Source organism: Crotalus tigris, unplaced genomic scaffold (genome assembly GCF_016545835.1).
Source record: "Crotalus tigris isolate CLP2741 ecotype Arizona unplaced genomic scaffold, ASM1654583v1 scf7180000017847.2079705, whole genome shotgun sequence".
NCBI classification, from domain to species: Eukaryota; Metazoa; Chordata; class Lepidosauria; order Squamata; family Viperidae; genus Crotalus; species Crotalus tigris.
This window is the reverse complement of record NW_024096670.1, coordinates 1,934,709-1,956,959: the sequence shown is the minus strand read 5'-3', so window position 1 is coordinate 1,956,959 and position 22,251 is coordinate 1,934,709. Positions and strand designations below refer to the sequence as shown.

The 22,251-nt window shown below is 38.9% G+C and overlaps 1 protein-coding gene across 6 annotated transcripts in view; it reads right to left on the bottom strand.

Moving 5' to 3' along the window:
- GRID1 (glutamate ionotropic receptor delta type subunit 1) overlaps positions 1-22,251 on the bottom strand; it is a 681,623-nt gene that overhangs the window by 98,997 nt on the left and 560,375 nt on the right. For all 6 annotated transcript variants that reach the window (XM_039343408.1, XM_039343409.1, XM_039343404.1 and 3 more), the window contains exon 5: positions 18,697-18,750. In XM_039343408.1, coding sequence (XP_039199342.1) covers positions 18,697-18,750 — 54 coding nt within the window. The remainder of the gene's footprint in view (positions 1-18,696; positions 18,751-22,251) is intronic.

Below are 22,251 nucleotides of genomic sequence, written 5' to 3'. Positions count from 1 at the left end.
CTACCCACATGTGCTCAGTCCTTTTTTTCTCTCCTCTTTCCTGCCAGAACCATCTTTCTGTCTGGCTCTTCAATAAACTGTAACCTTCTTTCTAAAGCAGTCGCCAAGTTGTTTATTTATCCCCGGCTTGGATGAAACAGAATGAAGACTTTTCTTTCCACAGTACTATAGGGTCTCCTGCTTTTAACTCTGTTATTCTTGTGTTCTGCATTCTGCATTCTACTCTGATTTGCCTTTTTCCTAATGCTCAATGTTCTATCAACCACTTTGAATGCATACGAATAGACATACACAAACATACACATATATTTTTGTGCACACATGGATGCATTCCTTCCAAAACATAGGGTGAAGGCTACCTCTACTGATGTTGCATAAACTAAATATTAAGGCAGAATCTTGATTCTTTTGTATTTCAGGATGCATTATCTCCAGGAGTTTTGACTCTTCCACCAAGAGAATAATCTCTGCCCCAATAAAATGACCTCCTTAACAAAATAACAAACATACACCACTACTCTGCTTAATTTTACCACACATGCATGCGTGCAAATTGGATTTTTTTGTGAGGAAGAATTTCTAAATACAAAGTGTTCCCATCTCCCTGTTACCCCAAGTTAAGAGTTACTGCTAATTCTGGTGCTGAGAATCACGCAAAACAAAATCCCATGCATCCAAGTCTTTGCAATTCCCATGGTGAAGAATTTTCATTTGTTTGCCAAGTATATGGAGAAACAAAAATAATAATAATAATAATAATTCTAGGAGACATAAAAAAGAGAGACATAAAAAAAATATAGATGATCTTGGTAGCTTGGCAATCAACCTCCCCGAGGGATCTCAAGCGTTGAGGAGTTTCAAGTAACCGTTGCTCCTCCCAAGTCCTGACCTTTCAAGGCTTTTTAATCCCAGCTCTTTCTCTCTCTTTGTGTGTCTGATGAAGGGCAAATAATAAGCAATTATGGAAAATACTTCCTCGGTGGGCTTGCAAAGACATTTGTTTTCTGACCACCTCAACTACGTAATCAGAAATGCAGAAAGGAAGGACATTTCCCCCAAATGGGAGTGTGGAGATCCTTGGCACAGAGAAGGCCAGGGGTAGGCAACCTGGGCTCTTTTATGACTCGTGGACTTCAACTCCCAGAATTCCTGAGCCAGCATGGAATTCTGGGAGTTGAAGTCCATGAGTCATAAAAGAGTCTAGGTTGCCTACCCCTGCTCTAGGCTTATTTCTCTCTCTCTCTCTCTCTCTCTCTCTCTCTCTCTCTCTCTGTGTGTGTGTTGTGTGTGTGTGTGTGTGTGTGTGTGTGTGTATATATATTATATATATATATATATATATATAATACAACCAAGACCTATATATATATATATATATATAGATATATATATATATAGATATTATATATATATATATATATATATATATATGTTTTCTGAGGTTTTCGCAGGTGTTTGTATGTAGGTCTTTGGTTGTTCGGGTTTTCTCCCACGTAAAATTGGAAGTGTCTTGGCGACGTTTCGACGAAGTCCCATTCGTCATCTTCAGGCTGGTGTTTTCAGCTTCGTGCTTCGAGAGCAATGTGTGGTCTTAGCTGTTTCTTCCTTTTAACTGCCAGTGGGGGTATGAACTGATTGGGTGGGAGCTTGGCTGTGTTCTGATTGGGTGGAGGTGTGTTCTGATTGGTTAGGGGCGTGGCTGTGCTCTGATTGGCTGGGGGGTTGGCTGTGCTCTGATTGGCTGGGGGGTTGGCTATGCTCTGATTGGCTGGGGGAGTGTTCTGTTTGGTTGTGCTCAGGTTAGTCTGAGTTGCAGAGGGGTTTAAGATTTTGGGCTGCCTTGCTATTTTTTGGCTTCGCGTTTGTGGTCGTGCCTCATTTTCATGGAGGGTGTCAGTTTGCTTCATGTATGGATTGGAGGGCTTTAAAGTGGCTAATGATGCAGCTCTGGTCTGGCTTCTGGTTTGTGGTCGTGCCTCATCATCGGTGTGGCTTTGGGTTTGCTTTTTGCGTGGATGTGTGGTGGTGACATCCTGTGTGGTTTTTGTGAGTGTGGGTCTGGTATCATTTTTTGTATTAGGGAGTCGTTTGTCAATAAGGGCGGGTTTCCAAATGGCTGGTAGGCGGGAGGTATCATCTCGCTTGTTCATGCTGTGTGGGCGTTTTTCTATCTCGATGGCTTCTCTGATTATTCTGTTATTAAAATGTTCACTTTTGGCAATGGTTCTGGTATTTTTAAAGTCAATTTCATGTCCTGTGGCTTTAAGGTGTTGGACCAGGGAAGATGTTGGTTCCTCTTTTTTGACTGAGTTCTTATGTTCTTCAATGCGTGCACTTATTCTTCTGTTGGTTTGTCCGATGTATGTGGTGGGACAAGTGGTGCATGGGATTTCGTATACTCCTTGATTTTCTAATTCAATTTTATCTTTGGGGTTTCTAAGGATGGTGGATATAAAAGGCACCACAGACAGAATCAGTAAGATCCTCCATAAACACAACATCAAAACAGCATTCTGCACAAACAGAAAAATATCCACCATCCTTAGAAACCTCAAAGCATGAAGCTGAAAGCACCAGCCTGAAGATGACGAATGGGACTTCGTCGAAACGTCGCCAAGACACTTCCAATTTTACGTGGGAGAAAACCCGAACAACCAAAGACCTACATACAAATATCCGCGAAAACCTCAGAAAACATATATATGTATATGTATATGTATATGTATATGTATATGAATATGAATATGTATATGTATGTATGTACATTTTATTGGGTTTTTTTAAAATTTTAACATCAAAGTGCTCAGGAAATCACCGTGGTGAAAGGGTAATCAATCATAACAAAACAAGTCATATATATATATATATATATATATAAAACTAAAATTAATACCTTAAAAAAATCCCCCCTCTATTTCCTCACATAATATAGCAAATTTAGTTTAATCTATTTCTTCTTAAAATTCAATCAATCCACAGAATCAGCCCTACTATTCCATCTACATAAATCACTCCTGCTTTTAAGCTTCACTAATTTCAATTAAAATATTCCAATTGATCTTAATCAAATCTATTAATAAAAATTTGGGTATCCCTTCTAAACACATAATATTCCAAGAATAACATTCTAATATTTTCACATATATTCCATCTCTTCATTTGATATATCATTAATTAATACCCTTTCTTCTCTTATCGTATATCTCTCTAATTCTTCTGCTATTGCAAAATAGTTTTCTATATAAACAAAGTAAAAAAAAACAAAAAAAAGAATGAAGAGAAGGATGAGGGGGGACATGATAGCAGTGTTCCAATATCTCAGGGGCTGCCACAAAGAAGAGGGAGTCAAGCTATTTTCCAAGGCGCCTGAAAGCAGGACAAGAAGCAACGGGTGGAAACTAAGCAAGGAGAGAAGCAACCTAGAACTAAGGAGAAAATTCCTGACAATTAGAACAATTAACCAGTGGAACAACCTGCCTCCAGAAGCGGTGAATGCTCCAACAATGGACGTTTTTAAGAAGAGACTGGACAGCCATTTGTCCAAAATGGTATAGAGTTTCCTGCCTGAGGAGGGGGTTGGACTAGATGACCTCCAAGGTCCCTTCCAACTTTACTATTATTATTATTATTATTATTATTATTATTATTATTATTATTATTATTATTATTATTTTGACCTGTTAAGTAAAATTTAACTCTCAACGAAATTAAATATCGTATCTAAGACAGACATCATTACACCAATTATTATCTTACTGCTTTCATTTACTCGATTAGATTGTCCAGTCGGTCCAAATTTCTAAAGCCTTTTGACCCAATAATTAAAATTTTAAATCACATTTTTAAATCTAACTCTGGCTTTTTTTCTGTACCAAGCTGGTTTCCGTACTGTCACTTCTATGTCATCAAATCTCAGTATTTGAGTACTTATGTTTATCAACAAATCAATCTGATCAAAGTTCTCTTCCCCTTCTTCCAGTATCAAATACACAGTATAGTCCATTTTATTCTAGTATCAAATACACAGTATAGTCCATATTCAGCTTGCTTATCCAGGTTGTCATAACTTTCAATCGATCGCGTCTGGCTGTCAATTCCTGTTAATTTTGGCAATGGGAGAACTTCACTTATAGTCATTTTTTGATCTTCAAAGTTCTCCATTTGTAGATAGACTTGTGAAATATCTTCCTTTGTATTAGATGGTTGATTTATAGAGTAGTTATTTAAGGTCTCCATCTGGGATTTTGAGTCCAGAATTTTTCCAAAGTTCAATTGATCAGTGAATTCTTCCATCTCAAATTGTGTATACTGTTGCATATAAACTTCTTCTTGGCCTGTAGATTGGTCTTTTACAATTTGGGGCTCAGCTTGTGATTCTAGAAGATGGTCTTTAGTTTTTCTCCATGACATCATCTCCTCTGTCATTTCCAATATTTTTTCCAATATCAGCTCATAATCCAGTCCAGAATTCAATTGATCAGTAACTTCTTCTTCCATCTCAGATTGTGTATACTGTTGTATATAGGCTTCTTCTTGGCCTATAGGTTGATCTTTTAAAGTTTGAGGCTCAATTTGTGGTTCTGCAAAATAACCTTTAGTTTTTCTCCATAACTTCATCTCCTCCGTCATTTCCAATATTTTTTCCAATATCAGCTCATAGTCAAGCTATGGGTAAAAATCTTCTATTTCCATAGTATGAGAATCTTTTAAAGTTTTTGTGGAAACTATACTTATTAAGAGTCCATATACATCCGCCTCCACAATTTTTAAATCACAAACACAAACCACAGCTGTTTCCAAGCCTTTATCTTTTCTTCTTAATAATTCCTGAAATAGTGTTCTCCAAACACTATTTTCACCACAAGATGTCCTCAGTAAGCTATAAAAAGCTTTTCTTTGCACGTTAAAAGCCTTTATCTCATTAAGAAAGAGACTGGAGGAAACAAATATCTTCAGTATAGTAAGTAAAATAATGCTCTAAATTAGAAATCTTTCCAGGGATGCCCAGTATCCAAAAGGTTCAAAATATAATAAGTACTATTTCTATAGTTGATTTAAAGAATTATTATTATTATTTCCCCCAAACAGACAGAAACTGCTTTCTCAAAACAGGGAAGTCATCCAAAAAGTAAGCTCTTTGCAGGAAAAGTAATTCAGAGTGGAGAGAGGAAGGAAAGGTCTCACCCGGATTCACCAAGGTGGTTCTTTATCCTTAGATGATTTTTTGACTTCAGCTGGCATAGCGAAGTGATCGGACATTTTACTGACTAATCTTCTTCTCCATCGGCCCTACGGAGTTAGCTCGGACTGTAGCCGCCGCTCCACCTTAGCCAAGCAAAAGCCTCCTCGACGGTGGTCGCCCCTCCAGGGCGATTTAAGACCCGCATAAGAGTCTACCGGTAGAGAGAAAGGCAGCCATCGAAGAGCGAGAGCTCTTCGTGTGGCTGAAGCTGTCTAATCCGGAAGCGGAAGTCACTCTAGGCTTATTTCATAGGAATTTTCCCAGATGATTATAAGTTTATATGTCTATGCATCTCTATGTCTATGTGTCTATATCTGTGTGTAAATGTGTCTATATGTCTTTATCTCTATGTCTATGTGTCTATGCACTTATATGTCTATATGTCTATGCACTTATATGTCTATGTATCTATGTGTCTATATATCTATAACTCTGTGGCTATATGTCTATATGCCTATAGGTCTATGAGACTATATGTCTATGCATCTATGTGTCTCTATATGTATAGAGAGAAACATGCTACCTTACAAAGACCTGAATGGAAAGGCTGCAGTGAAAATCAGCCTTAGTTGTTCCAGCACCATATAAGACCAATCCCTTCTAGAAAAGTGGGAGGGGGGGGGAGAGATAGTTCAAAACCTCCATAAAGGCATATTTCAATACCCTTCCTGGAGATGGATCACAGAGAACAATCACACTTCCCAGGTTATGCCAAATTAGGATTTGATTTGGCTTGATGCCGGATAATTTATAATTAATCTGCTGGGAGTGGAGAAAAAAAAAAAACTCATGTCAGCACTGAAAGAGAATGTTAAAAGTTCTACACACTTAGATTATTGAATAGAAGGATTACTTTTCAGAGGCTGGAACTCCAGGTCGCCCGCCTATTTGTACATTTATTTATTTAAACTGAAAGGAATGTAAATTATTGTGCCAGCAATGGCTTGCTTGGGGGGGGGGGGACTGGAATATTTAAATCTACTTTTGCAGTAGTGAGTACCAAAACACAAACTGCAGAATGAGACAATAGTGTTTTGCATTAAATTCCCCATCTTCCTTAGAAGTAACGATAGAAAAATATACATTTTAATGACGTTAATAATTTACTCGGCCACAAAGAGGCCCAGGAAAATCTGTTCCTGAAGGGAAAAAAAGAAGACAATGATTAAACTTTAATATTTTTGGGGACAATGAAGTGGATGACGGATATGTTGATTCGTATGCTGTGTTTACAGCAGGGTTAGAGCTGAAACCATTAGAGATGTGTTTCCTACACTTGTCAGTTTTGAAAGGAACAACCTATTTCTTAAAAATGAGGAATGGTCAACAGAGTTTGGTATACATAAAGATGCTTTATGCTTACTCACCAAATAGTACCATAATAAAATACTAAAAAAGAGAGAGGGGGGGGAAGAGGGAGAGAGAGAGAGAGAGATCTGGGAGTCCTAGTGGACAATCACCTAAATATAAGCCAGCAGTGGGCTGTAGCTTCCAAGAGAGCTAACGCAATCCTAAACTGCACTAACGGAGGGATAGAATCAAGATCACATGAAGTGTTAGTATCACATTGTAATGCCTTGGTAAGGCCACACTTGGAATACTGCATCCAGTTTAGTCACCATGATATTTAAAAATAAATGTTGAGATTCTAGAAAGAAAAGAACAGAGAAGAGCAACAAAGATGATTGAAGTACTGGAGGCTAAAATATATGAACAACAGTTGCAGGATTGGGTAAGGCTAACCTAGAGAAAAGAAGGACTAGGGGTGACATGATAGCAGTATTAAGTATTTGAGGGGCTGCCACGAAGAAGAGGGGGCCAACTTATTTTCCAAAGCACCAGAAGGCAAGACAAGAAACAATGGATGGAAACTAATCAAGGAGAGAAGCAACTTGAAACAAAGGAGAAATTTCCTGACAGTTAAAACAATTCATCACTGAAACAGCTTGCCTTCAGAAGTTGTAGGTGCTCATCACTGGAGGTTTTTAAGAATTGGACAACCACTTGTCTGAAATGGTATAGGATCTCCTGCTAGAGCAGGGGGTTGGACTAGAAGACCTCCAAGGTCCCTTCCAATTCTGTTATCCTGTTAAAAATGTTACACTTTTTTTAGAGCCCAAGACTGTATAACCCGGAAGACCTACCACTAATTTCCATTCACCCCACTCACAATAACTCAAACAAAAGAATACAAAAAAAATCAAATTATTGGAACACGCCATGGACTATTGGACTTCTAAAAATAACTAAAAAAGTAAGTAGTTGTTAAGAAGGAAGGGGAATAGATTACTTAACTGAACATCAAGAGAAACACAGGGAATTGAGTGAGACCACTTTGCATGCAATAGTTCTGGCTTTGGTTATATCCTGGATCCCAGTTGATGACATTCAACCTGGCTAGGATACAATGTCAGAAAGGAAAGTTTTAATCCTAAAGGAAAATTTACCTGGACCACTAGTTAATAGAGAATATCTACAGATTGCTCTGAGAGGCAAAACTACAATTTTCTATTGCAGACTAAACTGTAAAGCCACAAAATATGTCATGGGACATTTTCATGCTCTGTTTCCTTTCATCCATGTAGAAGAAGAAGGAAATTCTACGGTGTCGTGCTGTGTGTTTCACGCTGTTAAATGTGAAGGAGCAGAGGAGGGGGGAAAAAAGGCTGTGAAGAAATTAAAATGCACAGCTTTGTCGAAGAAAGCAGTGGAGGACGAGAGAGTAACATGTTAAATTAGGGGCTTCAGTTCACTGTCAATTTCTGTGGTTTGTAATGCTGGTCCAGCGCTCCCTGATTAAGAGTCCCTTGAAAATAATTTACAGAGCAGTCACTGAGGCTTACTCGGGTCTAAGTAGGAATTTAAAGTTTCATTAGACTCTCCGCATAACTGACTGTGACTAAAGTCCTATGTAGATTCTACTTGGGAATAAGCCTTACTATGAGCAGAAACAGATTCCACCGCATTGTACCATTTTCTCTGGTATTACAATTCGCTGCTATCGGTGGAGGAACATTACGTATTCTGCCCCTTAAGAGCACAAACATTTTGTATTCTGCTCAGATCATGCTGGCAAATTTTCAGTCTAAAAACAGCCAAAATAATTTTGGCTGTCCAAAGGAGAAAAAAAAAGGTTTTTGTTTTTGTGTTGCTGGAAACAATGTAAGTAGTTCTTGATTTATGATCTGTCACTTAGTCACCATTCAAAGTTGTGATGAACTTACCTGGGGGACACTTGTGACCTGGATTTGAAATTCTGAGGGTTGCCACCCCACAGTTTAGGGACTCGGCAACTGGACCATATTTGCAGCCATTTGCAGCACCCCACAATCATAGGATTGTGTTTTATGATGGTTTTGCTGAAAAATGACATTTCCTTCCAGTTTTTGCAAAACCATGGCCATAGTGGATCTCTCAGCACTGCTAACATCGGATGTTTTTGCATTGACAACAAAGGGAAATGTAGCCATCTTTTACCTTTTGCATTTAAAGTTAGATGATGCTGGGAGGGGGAATGTGAATAAGAGTCTAGCTAGACATAACAACATTAAACTTAGTGTGAGAATCAAGGTTATTAAGCCCAGAGCTGATAAAGAATTGATGGCTGGAGAACGGGAGAGGAGGCCAGCCTCTTCAAGCTAATTGGGGAATGTGATTTATGACTGTCAATTAAAGGAAGGAATTGTGCTTTGATACTATGTGCTCAGGGGAGGGGAATCCAGTTTTTGGCTTCGATTATGCAGTGCCGATGTTATGCTACTCAAAATAAAGATTCTTTAAGGTAAACAATGCCTCGAAGTTCTTTCAAAGAGTTTCATCTGTCGGAACCATGACAGAACCATTGGTTCACTTAACAAGTACAGATTCATTCAACGTCCATGGTGATTTGCTTAACAAAGGACAAAAAAGGTGGTAAAATCAGATTATCATGTGAGCAACCCATTTTGCAACTGTCAGAAATTATAGGCAGGCACCATTTCAGACATAACTTGAGGAGTAATCTGAAAAAGCATTCTCAGATTAAAGCACATTGTTCTTTAAAAGAAAGACTGGGTGGGTAATTAAATTACCTTAAATATAGGTATTTAGGGAAGACTTCCATCTCACAACCAGATTACCTTTAAAATTGGCTGCTGTTCACTTGTATGTTTTCCTGTTTTTCCCACCGGCAGCTGTGGGAAAAAGAAGCATTTATCTCTCTAAAAGATATTTCTAATTATTTCAGGAATTGCATTTGGACAATGTGGGAGACGGAAAATATAGCCCCCTGCTCATATAACAAGATAAGGCTGGAACAAACCTGAAATAGGCCCCACAGTAGTGATTTGAAGCTTTAACTTGAACGTTATGCTGTTTCTCAATAAGGACGTACTATTTGTAATCTGCTGAGCTTTGTGCAATATGAAATTGCACAGTAAGTAGTTCTGTGTATATTTGGAACATAAGGACTGGAACAGTAAGAAGTAGGAAACTGAAAGTAGCTGATGGATGCGGGTTCCAATGTACATGGGTATATGTGGAAAGTTATGTTCAGCAGAAGGTCAGCAGGAGGTTAATAAAAAGTCAGCAAAAGTCAGCAGACCATCTGACTACAGTCTTGGAACAAGAAAGGGTATAAACGGTTGGGACTGGACCTGATTGATTGGCCATTGGCCTATAGCTGTCCTTTTGGAATCTGCTATGCCACATGGTCCTCATTGCAATGGGTCATTAATGGAAGTGATGTTGTTTTATTATGCTTGCTATGTTCCAAATTATTAGCAAAATAAACATCTGAATCTTAAAGTAAGAATTATTGTTTTCTGCTGCTGTCTCTTGTCTTTTTCATTGGGTTTTTCCACGACAATGACAAGGCCGATGAAGGCTCATACGCCCTGTTTCCATATGCATGAGCTATACGAGAAACAATGGGAGTTGAAGATATCTATCTTCAGGGAGGCCTATCTCCATGTGAACTTGAATTTTGAGCCGAAAGTCATAGCCACCAATGTGTTTATTAGCTGGGAATAACATCAGACGAAATAAATAAAATAAAGCCTTTGGCACATAAACAATGCATGGGGCTGTATGTAAAAATAGAAAGTGAGAATATCTTCTAGTCGGTGGCAGAAATAGCAAAATAAATAGACATCCATCACATCCCAAAATGAACAGCATGGCCTCTGATGGTCAAAATTACAAAAGCAGGCGCTAAAACGATGTGTTGCAGAATTGAGCAGAGATGACAGAAGACATTAAATCAAGGATCCATTGGAAGCTAGAGAGAAACAAGCATGGAAAAATGATCCTAACCTAGGACAATTATATTCCCATGTAGTTGCCCGTTTTCACATTTCTGCTGAGCTGAAAGTTTTCAGGAAAACTAGTGCAAAATTGTTGAATTAACCGATCATGATGTACACATATAATGGCATGTGCTGATATTTTTGACAATATACCATGAACGAGGACATGGGATAAGAATATGAGACATAATGGAAACATCTGAATTATTACTTTTTAATGCATTCCATTTTCCACTGATTGCCTCCCCAAACAATAACATAATTTAAAAAACAAAAGTTTCATTGCATTTTATTGATGTGCTGATTCCCACATTCCTTGTCTTTGCATAGAACCCGCAGCTTCTTGGCTATGCTCATGTTTCTCTCATAAGCCATTATTTGCCAGAAACCACCCAGAATCATAGCATATAAATAAATTGTCCTCAAGGAATAAGGTTACCAGATACTAACAGCTACTACACAGATGCATATTCATCACTTGAGTGATGACTTGATGTCTGAATGGACCATTAGAGATGGAAGACCCCGGAGGGATTTTACAAAACCACCGCAAAAGGCTTTTAAATAAACAATTGCATTCTGCTTTCATTCACCCGGTGATAGACTTGCCTACGAGAACTCATGTGAATTAAAAGTTGTTCCAAAATATGAAAGAAGAGCTAATTTATAGGACTGTGCCAAATGTTTTTTTTTTGTTTTGTTTTGTTTTAGTCAGGGAAAGAAAGTGTTCCAAGTTGGCTGAGTTTTATTAGAACAAAACCTAAAATGGAACTGATTATTCAATGTTGATATAGAACAAATGTTTCATAATATTTTGAATGGACCAGGGGGGATTCAAAAGAAACACTCTGCTCTTTTATTTTCAAAAAATGTAAAATTTTGGCATCACCTCCTTCACTTCAAGCATACAGAGGGAGTGTGGCCAATATGGAGGCACATAGGAGAGATTTTATATTAAAGTGACCAACCGTCCTCCTTTAGGGAGGACAGTCCTCCTTTTGTGAGTTCTGTCCTCCCTCAAAAAGTGTCCTCCTACATGTCCTCCTTTTTGATATTTGAAGACTAATCTGCAGGGCTTTTTTTTCTCATAGAACACTCAGAACGGCGTTCCGGCACCTTTTTTTGATGGTTTTTTTCAACTTTTGCATGAGCTGTGCTACTCCTCCTATTGGCTTTCGAAAGCCAATAGGAATTGCTGCTGAGCATGCCAAAACACCCGGCTGGCAAACTTTGCATGTGCAAGTTGTCTGCAGTGAAGGCGAATTGGCAGGAACTTTGCACCCCTCCCTGCTACCCAACTACACCATCTCCTAGTTAGTCCCGAAGATACCTGGAGGAGACTGGAGCGGCGACACCACGGTAACTTTCTCTTGATCTTCCGCCCTGCTACAGCAATAATGGCTGCAGGCGCAAGAGGCAGGGGCGGCGGGGCTGCTGCGGGCAGGGGTGTGAGGGGCAGCAGTGGCCGGCTGCCCCCTCTGCTGTGGGAGCCGTGGGGCCTGCTCTACACGGGATTGTGCAGGGTGGGCAGTGGTGCTGGCGGGGCAGAGCCAGTGCATCTGGTGCTTTGGGAGCCACAGGGCCCGCTCTACATGGTGCAGGTGGGGGCACGGCATGTAAGCATCATTACAATATAAAATGTTATTGTTACAAATGTTTTTTTTATTATGCATTTATCATATTATAGTGTATTCTGTATTATTGTTGCAATGAATAAAATGTTTCTTTTATTTATGATATTTTTTTCTTCCATTTATTTGTGTCCTCCTTTTCATTGTAAAAAAGTTGGTCACCTTATTTATATTAGACTGTTACGGCTTATTTGTCCTGAATTTTGGTATTTTCAATTTAGCCATCGACCTATTCCAATGTAATGCATAAAATAATAATGCAGCTAAAAAGGATGGATCATCTGTCGTGGAAATAGACAATAAAAGGCCAATCATCTGTGCATATTACCCCACTAGACATTAATTTTGATATCCTTGAGTAAGAACTGAAGAAGCTTCTTCGATGAGAAGTGAAACATCTTGAAGGAAAATCAAAGTCCAGTTGTCTTTTGAAAAAGCATCTTTGGGATCAACTTTGACTGTGATCTGGATGAATGAGAATCTCCACAGACGATGACATGAAAGTGTTATTGATTATCCTACCCAAAATCCAACATAAAGACCTGTACTGTTTATATTTCAATAGAACAACCACATAGCTTTATAATAAACTGAACCCTTAAAAGCTCTCCCATTGGCCAAAGATGTTTATCCAATTAAAAATGATGATGATGATGATGATGATAATAATAATAATAATAATAATAATAATAATAATAATAATAATAATAATAATAGTGTTGGAAGGGACCTTGGAGGTCATCAAGTCCAACCCATTGCTCAGGCAGAAAACCCTGTACCATTTCGGACAAATGGCTGTCCAGTCTCTTCTTAAAAACTTCCAGTGTTGGAGCATTCACCGCTTCTGGAGGCAGGTTGTTCCACTGGTTAATTGTTCTAACTGTCAGGAAGTTTCTCCTTAGTTCTAGGTTGCTTCTCTCCTTGTTGAGTTTCCATCCATCGCTTCTTGACCTGCCTTCAGGCGCTTTGGAGAATAGCTTGACTCCCTCTTCTTTGGGGCAGCCCCTGAGATACTGGAAGACTGCTATCATGTCTCCCCTTGTGCTTCTCTTCGTTAAATTAGATATACCCAATTCCAGCAATCGTTCCTTATATGTTTTAGCCTCCAGCCCCCTATTCATCTTTGTTGCTCTTCTCTGTACTCTTTCTAGAGTCTCAGCATCTTTTTTACATCGTGGTGACCAAAACTGGATGCAGTCTTCCAAGTGTGGCCTTACCAAGGCCTTGTAAAGTGGTATTAGTATTTCACATGATCTTGATTCTATCCCTCTGTTAATGCAGCCTAGCACTGTGTTGGCACTGTAAAACTATTACTTTCCCAGCCAATTTGGGCTCGATACAACTAAACACACATCTATGTCTTTTCACCTGTACAATCAAGATAATAAAACATAGAGTGTACATATAATAGAGGAATGCATATCTCTCCTGAAGCAGAGGATGAGGGCGATTCTTTGGTCAATGGATGCAACCCCCCCCCCTCATAAACTCGAGTCTCCTCCATTTCAGCCTGACTTTGAACTGTACTCTTTAATGTTTTAAGAAAAAAACTTTTAAAAGATTGAGAAATTATCCAGAATTTCATTATTTAAAAGCTCCCTTTGATGAGCTCCCATTCCAGTCAGTCAGTTTATTACAGCCTTAGAGCAGTACAAGGGCTAGTTTGGGACAGTGGTTAAACCTTCAGGAAGTCACAAAATAACAAAAAAAGCTTTCGTCCAGCCCAAGAAGAAGTAAAAAACAGCAAAACCACTTCTATTGGACTTGCCCGGCCAGTTGACAGAAGTCCACAGCAAGCTGAAGGCAAACACACACACACACACACACACACACACACACAAAATAACCCTAAGACCAATGAAGGGTATCCATGAGTGAGCTGTGGACACATACAAATCTATCTGAAGAAATCAATCAATAAAAATTGAGACAAAATGAAAACGCATTTAGAAAACTAGAAGAATCCACGAGTAAAATCCAAATGAAACAATCCATGTCTAGGTTATAAGTGTATAGTATTTAAAATTACAAAAAAAAAAAAAAAAAACCATAGGATGGCAATTACAGTCTGATAAAATGCATCTAGGAGCATGATCAAACTCAATACGTTGTATACATTTTAGTTCTTTTTTTAAAAAAAAAATCTGTAATCTACCCAGAGTCATTAGATAGCTGGATGCCCTCGAAATTGGATAACAAACAAACAAACAAACAAAATAAATAAATTGTTCTTCCTTGGAGGCAAAGAGTGAATGCATGTTACACCATCTTGCCAAGCCAACTTACATGTACTGAAGTGCAATGCAGAATTTTATCTCATCTTATATTTAAAGTTTATTAAACTAACTAACTTCCTTCCTACCTACCTTCCTTCCTTCCTCCCTTCCTCCCTCCCTCCATCCCTCCCTCCCTCCCTCCCTCCCTCCCTCCATCCCTCATTTTCACTTATGTCTTATTTTCAAGAATATCAAACACTAACAATTATACTTTCTATAGGTTAAGCCACTCACATATCCTGCCTCCCTATGTCCTTTACACCTTGTGCTTTTGACTCTACATAAATCTCAACTGCTGCTCAGTTAATTATATCCCAAATCTTCCTTTTAAAATATAGAAAATATCTGTGTGGGAGAAATAAAAGCTGCCTTACTCCTTAGAGAGAGATATGTTAAAAGTAGATCTACTGTTAGCACTAAGGAGAAATGCTGCTAGAAATGGAAATGTAGATGCTCTTTTTTAGATGAGCCCATTAGTTTGAGACAAACTAATGTTCTACTACAACTTCCTAAACAAACAAATATTTATCATCTTTTAGTGGTAACAACAGCTTGGACAAAATCCACATCAACTATAACCATACATTTATGACTAAATTTACAATCATAGCAGAAAATACTATTGGCTTACACTGCCCTTGATGTACAAGGCCTGGGCTTTTCAACTGGAAAAATTCAAGCCATGGATCTCAGTTCAGAATCAAATTCAAATGGGATTTGTCCTCTGACAGACATAAACCAGAGCCTCCCAAGAGGTCATTTAGCTTATTATTTATTTAAAATTAAGGTATGTACTCCATTTCCACTTTTGTCCATGGAGACAAAAGGTCAGGTTGTCCCAAAGGTGCTTGTCAATGCTGCTAACATCAGATGTTTTTGCATTGACAACAGAGTGAAATGTAGCCATTTTTTACCTTTTGCTTTTGGAGTTAGATGATTCTGGGAGCGGGGATGTGAATGAGAGTCCATTTAGACATAACAACACTAAACCTAGCGTGAGAAACAAGGTTATTGTAACCAGAGCTGATAAAGAATTGGTGGGCTGGAGAACTGGAGAGGAGGCCCACACTTCCCGCTAATTGGGGAATGTGATTTATGACTGTTAATTGGAGGAGGGAATTGTGCTTTGATACTATGTGCTCAGGGGAGGGGAACTTAGGTTTTGGCTTCGATTATGCAGTGCCGATATTATGCTACTCAAAATAAAGATTCTTTAAGGTAAACAATGCCTCAAAGTTCTTTTGAAGAGTTTCATCTGTCAGAACCATGACAGGTGTTTTTTCAAGAGGCAATTTTCTTAAACAAGAAACTCCAGTTGCCTCTTTAAAAAAAACCTTTGGGATTCCTACTTTTGATTTCAAAAGGAAGCATTCTGGACTTTATGAAATTATCTGATTTGTTCCCTTGATGTCAGCTGCATTTAATACAATCCATATAATAATACTGGCCTGCAACTGATTTTCACTGGTTGTTATGTGGCTATTTGCACTCAATATTCACCCATAAGAAAGGCTGAGCAACAAAGAATGGAAGCCTTTGAACTATAATGCTAGAGAAGACTCCTGCGAGTCCCTTGGACTGCAAGGCATTCAAACCGGTCAGTCCTAGAAGAGATCAACCCTGTCTGCTCTTTAGAAGGCCAGATCCTAAAGTTGAAACTCAAATACTTTGGCCACCTAATAAGAAGGAAGGACTCACTGGAGAAGAGCCTAATGCTGAGAAAGATGGAGAGCAATAGAAGAAGGGGACAACAGAGAATGAGGTGGCTGGATGGAGTCACTGAAGCAGTAGGCATGAATTTAAATGGACTCCAGAAGATGGTAGAGGACAGGAAGATGTGGAGGAACGTTGTCCATGGGGTGGCAATGGGTCAGAGACAACTTCACAATTAACAACAGCAACATTCACCCGTAACACTGTCCCTAAAACATTACTATATTATATGGATTCTTCTTCTTGTGCCATATCCATTATTAGACGTTGGCGATCATGTTGGCGATCCTATTTTTATCAGCAGCTACATGAAAAAGTGCTGCTGAGTTTTGTCCAAACCAATCCCTTAGATTTTGAAACCATGATGTTCTTCTTCTGCCTGGACCTCATTTGCCCTCAATCTTTCCCTGAAGGATTAAATGGAATATGCTGTAATTTTCTGGGTGTCGCATCATGTGTCCAAAATATTCTAACTTTTGTTTTTTAAATTGTTTTGATGATTTCGCTTGGCTTTCCCAGGCGGCTTATCACCTCCTCATTTCTGATCTTGTCAACCCGGCTTATACGTAACAGCCGCCTGTAAATCCAAATTTCAAATGCTTCTAGTCTCTTCAGATGGCCTTCTGTCAGAGACCAACTCACTGTTCCATAGAGAAGGATAGATTATATGGATCGTTAAATTTATTCTTGCCTCATGATCTGCTGACTGATAGCTTAGAGGTAAACTTTACAAATGTTTTCCCATCCACACTTCATGAATCTGAATGAAGGCTTGTGTATACATCCTCACCCAAAACACATTTCTCCCACTCTTGCATTTCATTTGAAGAGAGTAAATCTCCACAGCTCAACACCACACCTACACTAATCCTCTATAAATGTTGCAGAGATTATGGAGTGTGCTATATTTATGCGAGTATAAATACCCTTTTCCTCTGTGGGTTTTCATGAGTTTTTTAACCAAGTTATTAACAGCAAAAAGAACCAGTTCCATAAACATTACAGAAGAAGATTCAAAATGGCTTTTTGAAGGAAAGAATTTTAGATCCACCACTTTTAATTTCCATGCATTATCATTAACCAGGCAAAAACCATTTATAGTTTCTGCTAACATGTAATAATAATAATAATAATAATAATAGTAATAGTAATAATAATAATAAAATAGCTGGGAAAGCAGATAATAATAAAACCTGGCAATGGCTAAGAGCAGGAAAATTGAAGAAAGAGACCGAGGGACTAATTCTGGCTGCACAAGACCAAGCCTTAAGGACAAAATGCATACAAAGTCAAAATTGAGAAGACAGCAACAGACAGTAAGTGCCGCCTATGCAAAGAAGCTGAAGAAACAGTGGACCACTTGGTAAGCTGTTGCAAGAAGATTGCACAAACTGATTACAAGCAGCGGCATGACAAAGTAGCAACAATGGTGCATTGGAAGATCTGCAAAAAATATCATTTGCCTGTAAGCAAAAACTGGTGGGATCATAAAATAGAGAAAGTCATAGAAAATGATAAAATTAAACTGCTCTGGGACTTCAGAATTCAAACAGACAAGCACCTGCAACATAACACCCCAGACTTAACAATTGTCGATAAGAAAGACAAAAAAGTCTGGATAGTGGACGTGGCAGTGCCTGGAGACAGCAGAATAGAAGAGAAAGAACTGGAGAAGATAACAAAATACAAAGACCTACAAATAGAAATAGAAAGACTGTGGCAAAAGCAAGCAAGGGTAGTACCAATAGTCATAGGCTCCTTGGGTGCAATCCCAAAACAACTGGAGCACCACTTGAACACCATTGGCATTGACAAATTCGCTATTAGTCAATTGCAAAAGGCGGCCTTATTAGGAACTGCTTCCATCCTGCGACGATATCTGTAATACCATCAAACATCCACATCTGCCTATCCCAGGTCCTGGGTAAGGACTCGATAGGTAGACAAAATGCCAAATCCAGTCTGAACATATGGCTGACTGTGCGATGATCGATAATAATAATAAAGTTGGAAGGGACCTTGGAGGTCTTCTAGTCCAACTCCCTGCTCAAGCAAGAGACATATACCATTTCAGACAAATATCTGTCCAATCTCTTCTTGAAAAGCATCAGTGATGGAGCACCCATAACTTCTGAAGGCAAACTGTTTCACTACTTAATAGTTCTAAAGAACCATACATTCACAGATCTTCTCAACAACAACAACAACATGGTTATCATTCTTATTTCTGGAAGGTCAGTTCTACCAAAGGGAACTCAATTCTACCTCAGATAAATGGGACCTCTTCCTATAGTTTCTCCACCAGCCAAATTCAAACAGGGGATTCGGCCTCCAATGACATACAGGGGAAATTCATGGGAAGGGATGGTTCTAAGCTATCATCTATTAAGAGCTGAAAATGGGTACGCTACAATTTGGAGAAGTGGGCGGAGAACTGAAAGTATTGATAGCTTGTTGCCAGCAAAACTGAAGAAATACTTGGCAGGAGACAATTAGATGGATGGAGAAAAGGCACCATGGACCATGCCATGGCTGCATAATTTCCTTACCTCATTTACGTAGACCCAGTGACTATCTTTAGAAGCCAGATTGGTTTCCACAGCCTGGAGAGGGAGAAAAGATGGGAGGGAGAGAAACAAGTGAATAAATAGTTCGAACAGAATGCTGTAGATTTTGCAAAAAATAAAAAAAAAAAATCACACATACTCTGGGCTGCAATATGCTTAGAATATTTTATTTCTAGCAGCTATATTATGGGTAAATTAGGAGATAGCTGAAGGATGTTACACGGGTCATAAAACTTGCATGGGTTCTTCCAGAACGATACCCCACAGTCTCAATCTTAACATCCAACACGAATCTCAGTTTGGGAGAAAAGACATAAGACACTCTTTTTATGCATAGCACAATTCTCTAACTCTCTTATTTATTTATTTTTAAAAAATCTGGTCTTCCTTAATAGATCTGCCGAAATAGCCAAGAAGAACTTTTTTTCCCAGATGGAACCAGTGCCATAGAGTGGGGGCTTTGGCTTCAGAAAGCGAAATTCTGCTTCCGCTTTAGTTCAAACACTAAAAGGACCCCATTCGCGGAGCATTATGCAAGCCCACACCTAATGTAGGAATTAATCAACGCTTCAGCAAGGAGCTGACACTTTTACACCCTTTTATGTACCTAAAGTGAAGTGGTAATCAGAGAATTTATCCAGCATGTTGCACAAACTGTAGAGTGGCTGCCTTCCTAGGACCGGGATCAATTCCCTGGAGCTCATCCAACTATATTCCAAGACATTCAAGCAAATTTTGAGCAATTTATCTCCATAACTCTGACATGACATCCATTAAACCAGACAAAGTCATCCAGAAGGGACTTGGCTAAGGATAAAAAGAATGGAGTGGGGTGGTTGTGGAAAAGAATATTTCTTATTTCCAGCTAGGGAGGGACAGTTCATTTTCTTTCTTTGTATTATTTCCACCTCATTTTATTCATCACAATCCCACTGAATGCTTTGCCATTGAAAAGAAGCATACACAAAACACGTTACATTGCTTTGCGTTTTCTCTTATCTACACAGTATATTTAAAAATATATGTAAAATAATTATTTTTTTCTAACACCTTTTCTCTCAACCTGTGAATTTTTGTATGCATTGCTTCCCTATCCCAAAGTGTTTTTTTTTTAACAGAGAAGTACCCAACCCAAACATAAGCAGTCCAGGAATTAAAGTTTGGTGTTGCTTCAATATGTTGTTGTTGTTAGTTGTGAAGTTGTGTCCAACCCATCGCTACCCCATGGACAATGTTCCTCCAGACCTTCCTGTCCTCTACCAACTTCTGGAGTCCATTTAAGCTCATGCCTACTGCTTCAGTGACTCCATCCAGCCACCTCATTCTCTGTCTTCCCCTTCTTCTCTTGCCCTCCATCTTTCCCAGCATTAGGCTCTTCTCCAGTGAGTCCTTCCTTCTCATTAGGTGGCCAAAGCATTTGAGTTTCAACTTCAGGGTCTGGCCTTCTAAAGAGCAGTCAGGGTTGATCTCCTCTAGGACTGACCAGTTTGATCACCTTGCAGTCCAGGGGACTCGCAGGAGTCTTCTCCAACACCATAGTTCAAAGGCCTCCATTCTTTGGCACTCAGCCTTTCTTATGGTCCAACTTTCACAGCCATACATTGCAACTTCAATATGTACGCAAGCAAAATTCTCCAGCTTTCCTCTTGCTCAACCTGTATTCGACTGTTCCGTTGTTTCTTGCTTCATCTCATTTCTCATTTCCAACTACGGCGGCATTTTTTCCTTCTGCCAATCTTCCAAAGCCAGAATATCCCCTACTACTTCAAACATAAGGCAACCCTTCTTCCAACTCACTGCATGAACATCCTGACAAATAAGAAATTCTGTATGTAGACAGCCCTTGACTTACAATCATTCATTTAGTGTCTGTTGGGAGTTACTGAAAAAAGTGACTTTTGATTGGTCCTCACATTTACAATCATGGCGACAAGTGATCACAGTTCTGGCTGTTGACAGTGGACATGTACAGTATTTATGATGATTGCAGTATCCCTGGGTCATGTGATCACTATTGGAGACCTTCCCAGTCAACTTCCCACAAGCAAAGTTAAAGGGGAAGCCAGATTTACTTAGTAATAGTAGTAAAGTTGGAAGGGACCTTGGAGGTCATCTAGTCCAACCCCCTGCTCAGGCAGGAAACCCTACACCATTTCGGACAAATGGCTGTCCAGTCTCTTCTTAAAAACTTCCAGTGTTGGAGCATTCACCGCTTCTAGAGGCAGGTAGTTCCACTGGTTAATTGCTCTCACTGTCAGGAAGTTTCTCCTTAGTTCTAGGTTGCTTCTCTCCTTGATTAGTTTCCATCCATTGCTTCTTGTCCTGCCTTCAGGTGCTTTGGAAACCATGTGGTGCCCTTCACAATTGTAGTTAAAGGCTTAACAACTGAGGCAAAAAAGTTTTGCCGGCACTGAGGTGTGCAAAAAAAAAAAAAAAGGTTTGAAGGTGCAACTCACTGAACAGCGATGGAAATTCTGGTCATAAGTCAAGGTCTACCTGTATATAGTGAGTTTCAAATGCAACTCTCAGCTCAGCCTTCGCCAGCCTCCAATGTGTTAAAGTATAACTTTCAGAAGCCCTAGCCAACATGTCCAATTTCTTTTTTTTTAATAATAGTTTATTGATTTTCTCACTTTACAATTGAATATTTAAAAAGCAACATGATGACTGGGTTAATCAATAGTTCAATCGTGTACATAAACCTTTAGTATAAATCTCATGTTACAACATCAAATATTCCCTCTCCTTTTCCGTTAATACAGGGGTGTCAAACTCAATTTCACTGAGGGCCGCATCAGCATTTCGGTTGCCCTTGGGGGGGTGGGGGGGTGGCCAAGGTGGGTGCGGCCTACTGGGTGGGTGTGGATGGAGTGGGTGTGGCCTACTGGATGGGCATGGCCAGCTCTACATCGTTTGTGTCAAGGGTGCCTGTGGGGGCCTGGGCAGGAGTGGGACAGATCTGAGGGTCTCTGGCAGAAGAGGGTGGGAGAATATGTACTTTCTTAACAGGGATGTTATTATTTACTATTAATGTCAGTACTATTTTTATTTTATTTTTTTTCTTAATATATTGTAAAATATATTGTTATTGCTGGTCTATGACTGTAATAAAGTTGTTGTTGTTGTTGTTATTGTTATTATTAACTAAGTAAAAACATCTTTGTTACATTTATCAATAATTTTTAGCCTATACATATCTTAACTGCATTTGCAGTTGATATCCTTGTATGTAAACAATGTCCTGTTATTGCTTTTTTTCCCCTCAAGCTTTAATTTCTCATCAATATTCAAGCTAATACTATTATTTATGATTTCCCAGTACTTTATATTTAGGTGACCAAAAGCTTCCTTTATCTCAACTTCCCCCTTTTCCCCTTTTCATACCAAAGTGTAATATTCTAGTTACATATCTTATCTATTTAATTATAATATTACTCTATTTTCTAAAAGTTATCTATTTTCCACCATATTCAACCATCTAATTGGTAATATAATATCCTTTCTGATAAATCAAAGCCATTATTTTCTTCAGCCTTA